Raw genomic sequence first — 6,551 nt, forward strand, 5'->3', positions numbered from 1 at the left:
TTTAGAAGTAAGAAGTTGCAGGTCATCCAGGCCTTTATGTCTTTAAGACATGCTTGAAGTTTGACCAGCTGACCTGATTCATTTGGCTTCATAGATAAATATAACTGAGTATCATCTGCATAGCAATGGAAATTTATGTTGTGCTTCCTGATAATATTGCCTAAAGGGAGCATGTATAAAGTGAAGAGAATTGGACCTAACACAGAGCCCTGTGGAACGCCGTGACTAACTTCAGTTTGTGTGGAAGATTCATCATTAACATGAACAAATTGAAATCTTTCTGATAAATAAGAAATAGAACAAACTTAGTGCAGTTCCTTTAATGGACTAAAATTAATACATCAGGCAGATAATTATTAGACATTAATGTGTTAGATTTTAATGTGTTAGTAATGTAGTTTAGTAAGATTCAAAGTCTGCTCTAGTCTGCTCTGTTTCAAGGTTAGCAGTAAGCCATGACACCAATTGTTTTCTTGTATTAATCTTGTGTTAGATTTATGTCTGAACGATTGTTTTAGTTACACACCATGTAACATCACCACACACACATATGGAATTCTTCATTTTGTTATGACTAGGTAATACGCAGCTTTTCCAAGCCTGTGGAGCTCTTGATAAGAGATGGAGTCTGCTGGGTTAAAGCATACTGTACCAAATTTTGTAAAGACATTCTGTATTTAGGACTGAATTAAAGTCATTATGGAAAACATTTCTGATCACTATTGTGATGACTGATGCCAGCCAGTGGGAGGGAGGAATGACTTACTGTAGTTGATGAGACGTTCCAAGCTGCAGTTGTTCTTTACTGAACCCAAAGGACCAGAACCATTCTTAGGGAGCTTTGAGTGGGTGTAATGAGGTCCAGCCCCATCTGTATGTGAAAAGGCGAAATGACCTAGCTGTGAGGTATCTGACACTTAGCATGGTGAGAATGTTTTACACTCAGTGTAGCATGCTCAGGGCCATGCAGTAATTACGGTCAGTGTTTGAAGCCATTTTCCCATTTCACTCCACTTAATGTCCACGTCGGAGCTCAAGAAGAACAGCACATGTGCCTGTTTCTCTACTTTTACAAGCTCCCCACTAGTGATGCACCAAAATGAACATTTTGGGCCAAAACCGAAAATTTTGGATGCACTTGGCTGAAAACCGAAACGAAACCGAAAATTGCTTCTTTTAAAAACTTTAAATTTTTAAAACACGCTTACTTTATAATTGTGTGTATGTATATATATGTATAAATTACTTGAATTTGATGAATCTGAAATGAAAAACTAAAATCTAAAATATTTTTAACAATAAATACCAAATAATATTATTCAAGTTTTATGTAACATTCAATAACAGTTTTATGTAACACTCAAACATTTTAAATTGCTGTGCAAAACAATGCATAAACAGCAATAGAACTTCCAAACAAAGTGTAAACAACATAGCCTAGGTAGCTAGCAGTGCTACACAAATTTTAATGCAACTATGCAAAATGCAAAATTGGACTGCTGTTTAGTTCAACAAACGTGGCAGGTTTTTCTTTAGGAACAAAAGTTGCTCCGCTTTTTGGCTGGAGAGATGGTTCCTCTTCTCATTAAGCACGAGATGCTGCACTGAAGAGTCTCTCACTATCTGTGCTGGTGCTTGGGGCAGATAAATACTTGCGTGGAACCCGTGCAAGTAATGGAAGGCGCTCTTTGCTGGAGCGCCAGTAGTCGAGTGGATTGTCACTTCTGGCAATGGGTCGTTCACCTAGATAAGTGAACCAAGTGTTGGCACCGTACCTCCTCTTGATATTTTCGCAGAACAAATGCTGCATATTGCAACTTTGGTGTCCTCACCTGAAACTTCAAAATGCTTCCATACCACTGACATGCTTTGTCGTTGATGGGGAGACGCGTGATATAACAGCTCCAGCGTGAGTGAAACCTAACCTGTGCTGTGCGAGGATGAGCGGGGCATTTTCGGCGTGTTTTTTTATTCCAGCCCGAAATAAAAATGGCCTTTTCGGCCGAAAATTTTCGGTGGCCGAAAGTTCGGTGCACCCCTACTCCCCACAGACATGGAAGGATTGGAACAGCTCTAACTGTTTTCAGTGGTGATTAACACTGAAAAAGGGCTGTGCGTGGTAAACAGCCATGGAGTAATGGATGACCAAACAGAGTTAAGGCAGGGCAAAATGCTCTGTGGATTCCAGGGATTCATTCTGATGTCAGATGACACTTCAGAAGCAAAATATTTGCATGTATCTACAGTGGAGTCCAGATGTTGATTCTCAGAGACTCCAAAGTTCTGCCAGGAAACCACCAGAAATGACAAATGCTTACTTAGGGATTTAGCTACACATTGGGGTTTGGGTGCTACTGAGACACAACATGGAGATGACAAGAACTGTTAATGTAACATTAGCCTTTGTTAACTGTGCTAGCTTTTTGCTTTATTTCTTTGTTTAGAAATTCATGTTTAAGATCTAACCACATTACAAAATTCACTAGATTCATTGTTTAAAACGGCATAACTCTCTCTATTCCCCGACATTCTGGAGCCACTGAGAGATGTTTGAGGCTGCCTTCCTTTGAAATAGAAGATGCCACCAGGGTAATGAGGATGTGAAGGCTAAAATTTAACTGTAGAGGTGAATGGGCTCCAGTCTTTCGAGACTTGATCTATTGCAATAAAAGTTCAGTCCCTAATTTTAATTTTAAATGCTTTGGACATGAGCTCAAAATACTGAAGATGTCCTGATCTATTTCTTTTTGAATCCTTTAATATTAATAAGTATTAGGTCCTGGTTCCAAAATATTACGTTCATTAGCTTAAATTGATATGAATAAAGGAACAACACACACTGAGAACTACAGATTCATTACAGATACTAACTACTACTTCATATTCCTTTCTGAACACACAGTTTGTGTAACCAGTCCACTTTAGCTCTCCCTGTTTGACAGTTTAATAACGCTGCATTAACAAAAGGTGGCTGCTGTCGTAGCACCACTGGACAAAAGCATAAAACTTATCATGTCTGTACTGAAGGGAAAACTATGGTCCTAAACTCTGACAAGTAGTAGACAGTAAGGAAATCCTGGCTACACTTCATATGTGAAGTGTATCTAACCAACTCTAAAGAGAACCGCCATGTTCAATTGGACTGATGTAACCGCTGATCATGTGTTTTAACTGTTTTTGCTTGATGTAGTTGTATATTTTGTAGGCGTTCTGGTTGGAACCAGTGAGTTTCTACTGTTCTGGTGGATTCTATGGAGCGTTTTACACGTCTAGCTCTGATTAAAATAGACTTGAAGCTAAAAATAGACTTCAGATGACAGCTAAGGGCATAAAGCACCACTTATATACCAACCAACACACAGGCAGTGTAGACAACTGGATTGATTACTATTGCAGCTTATTGGTTGTGTGACACATGTGTCTCAAAAACATGACTGTCTGCTCAAATAGGACCATAAGGATCAGAACTGGATCAGCTTTATTCTGGCTGATACAGATCCTGTGAAATATGCCTGGATCGGCACTGATATGATACTTAGTATCGGATCAGGGCATCTCCACACAATACAGATGTCAATATTTGTATAGTGTTGAGCACAAATAAAACATCAACCTGATGAGACTCAAATTGTATGATGAAGTATGAGCTGTCCTTTACATCTGGATGGACATGGGCTCTAAAGAAGTGAAGCTTGTGCAGGATTTTGAACTGTATTAGTCCAAGTCATACACCAGAAGATCGTGTAAGGTTGCTAGGTACATTTCATGACTCATCAGTAAACCTGCTTACAAGCAACTCCTGTTTATTCAGAAAACACCTGGTTGTAGGCCCTGGACATCCGTGGCTTTTGTTTAGGATTTCATTCACTGACATTTTTGCAGCCTGTATTTTGTTTTCAGCCCTTTCATTTTATGTTCCAAGTAAGGAGGGGTAAGAGCTTTTCTGATTCTACCACTAGTGGGCACCAGTCAGAAACGTTCAACTGACACAAATAGTGACTTTAAATTTGTTTATAATTTGCCAAGTAATTGAAAAATTTAACTATGGTTAAAAGAAATGGAAGAATTATTATTTGCGTACTTGTAATCAAGAACTGAATATCACGTTGTTGTGATCTTTTACTTCAAAATGAGAAGCTGACTGATGCACACCTAGATACAGACTCCTGTGTAGTTAAATTAATGCTGCAACAAGCAGTTTTTGCAGCATTAATTCTTGGAATGTCCTCACTCCTTTAGTCCTCTGACAGGGTGTGACCAGGAGTAAACGCTCTGCGCTGATCTGTGCCATGAAGACCCAGAGGGCCCAAGATGATACACCAACTTCACCGTCCCACCGACAGAAGTCTCGCTTCACCTTACGTGGCAGAAAGAAGAAGGATGGGGTGATTCAAGGCAAGCTCCGTATCCGCTCCATGCCTGGAGCCTTCCTGGTGCTGGGAGTCATTGTGGTGGTTGCTGGCACCGCTCTGGCTGTGGCAGGGTACTGGCCCTACCGGATATCAAGATCATCCATCCTGGGAGTTGCAGACGGGGAAAGTATCTCTGAGTCACAGACCTCTGGCTGGACTCTGGGAGCTAAGGGCCTCCTGTCCACAGCCAGCCTCATCCACACTGAACGAATGAAGCTGCTGGGGCCTGTCATCATGGGGGTGGGACTCTTCATCCTCATATGTGCCAACACAGTCCTGTACGAGAACAGAGACAGAGAGACCCAGATGCTGCTGGCTCAGATGCGCAGTGTGATCTGTTCTGTTTCTGCAGCTGTGCCCTCGGCAGACCTTAAAGAAATTGCTGCAGTCAGCTCAGTGGCCAAACACTACCAGTGGGTGAGTGGTTTACCAGCTGCCCACCTCAACATCCTTTGTCTGCAGCAGCTGGCAAGCTCTGAGCCCCTGCTCCGAACCAGACACCACATATACCAGGACGACAGTGTGGGGAGTATCTACCAACAAGCTGTTCTGCAGACAGAAGCCCTTCACCACCAGGAATCAGAGCCTCCGCCTTCCCTCGACTCCTCCCACTCCAACTCTTGTAATTCCAGTCAAACAGACTTTAATACACAGTCTGACACTGAGCATGGCAGCATTACCAGTTTCAATCGGCAGGCCGCCCCAGTCGTCAAGCTCAACAACTGCCTGGTGTCTGCCAATTCCATGTCTACACTAGGGGTGGACGAGGTGGATATGCCAGTTGTCCAGCCGAGGCGCTGCCACAGCATCAGCTACAGGACTAACCCTTACACAGCTCAAACTGGTGTGCATGTGCAGGGAGAACTCCACACACCCACAGAGGAGGGCCAAATAAGCCAGCTAGTAGTCATGAGGAAGGAGGTCAATTCACAGGTTTGTGTTAACATCCCCAGGCAGATTGCGGATGTTGTAGAGGAACAGACTCATCGAAGCTGGCCTCGGCTAGACCTGGGCAGCGGAAGACGATACCTGAAACTAGAGAACAAGGAGGACTCAGTGGACAAACTGCTGGACCATTTAGAGCTGCAGTGTTCTCAGTGGGATAAGAGTTTTGGCTCTGGGCCTTTCCAGTGATGGCTGCTGTAGCTTCACAGTCCAGAGGGTACTTCTACCTGACAACCAAGGAGTAATGTTATTTTTCCCTGGATTCTAAAACTGCAGCATTTTTTTTTTTGGTTTTAAATTTTGTGTGGGGCAGAGAGAAACTGAGCCCTGGATCATTTTGAGTGCAGTATTTTCTAAACCTGAGCCTGTTGTTAGCCTTCAGCGGAATATTGGTACACAGGGGTCATGGTCTGTGCTTGGCTGGATGTGGCAGATGTTTTATATATTGGAAGACAAGGAACAATATACAGGACCCTACACTGCCACAGATGAGTGAAACAGTTTGACAGACTGTTTACTTCTGCAGATTGGGCTGACAGCAGTACCACAAATTAACTTGTATCTCAATGCCAAAATGGGTTTGCCTGTTCCTAGGACACGGTGTGCACAGCCTAGTGAGGAGGATGGGGGATTGTTTTCACTGTGCAATCAGTTTTGAACCAAACTACCTGGACTCCTGAGCCCACAAAGTGCTGACAGCTATTAACAAATACAACCCCAAGTCAGAAGAAGTAGGGACAGTATGTAAAATCAAAATTAAAACTGAAAATAGTCACTTATAAATCATCTATGTCCTGTGTTACACTGAAAACAACACAGCAGCACATTATTAGATGTGACACCTCATCAGTTTTATTCTTTGTTCAAAATAAACACTCACTTCAATTCTGATGCTGCAACACATTCCAATAAAAGTTGGGACAGTGAAATATTTACTATGGTGTGATGCTGCATTTCAGGGATACTACTGAGGTGAAACAATGAAATGATGATTCCATGTGAACCAGGTGATGTCAACAGGTGACTGCATCATGATTTGGTACAAACGTCTGAGTGATTGGAGAGTTTGGTCCTCCAGCTTAGACTTGGCCCTTTACACACTGAAATCCTCCAGACTCCTTGAATCTTATAATGATGATCTGCACCGTAGAGGGTGACAGATTCAAATCCTTCCTGTCTTTCTATGAGGAACAT

At 42.3% G+C, this 6,551-nt stretch overlaps 1 protein-coding gene across 1 annotated transcript in view; it reads left to right on the forward strand.

Moving 5' to 3' along the window:
* Positions 1 to 6,097, forward strand: part of tmem200b (transmembrane protein 200B) — a 9,169-nt gene extending 3,072 nt beyond the window's left edge. The window contains exon 2 of the mRNA XM_020606431.1: positions 4,251 to 6,097. Coding sequence (XP_020462087.1) covers positions 4,290 to 5,546 — 1,257 coding nt within the window. The 5' untranslated portion in view covers positions 4,251 to 4,289 and the 3' untranslated portion in view covers positions 5,547 to 6,097. The remainder of the gene's footprint in view (positions 1 to 4,250) is intronic.
* The last annotated feature ends 454 nt before the right edge of the window (positions 6,098 to 6,551 follow it).

This window comes from Monopterus albus, unplaced genomic scaffold (genome assembly GCF_001952655.1).
Source record: "Monopterus albus unplaced genomic scaffold, M_albus_1.0 scaffold77.1, whole genome shotgun sequence".
Taxonomy (NCBI): domain Eukaryota; kingdom Metazoa; phylum Chordata; class Actinopteri; order Synbranchiformes; family Synbranchidae; genus Monopterus; species Monopterus albus.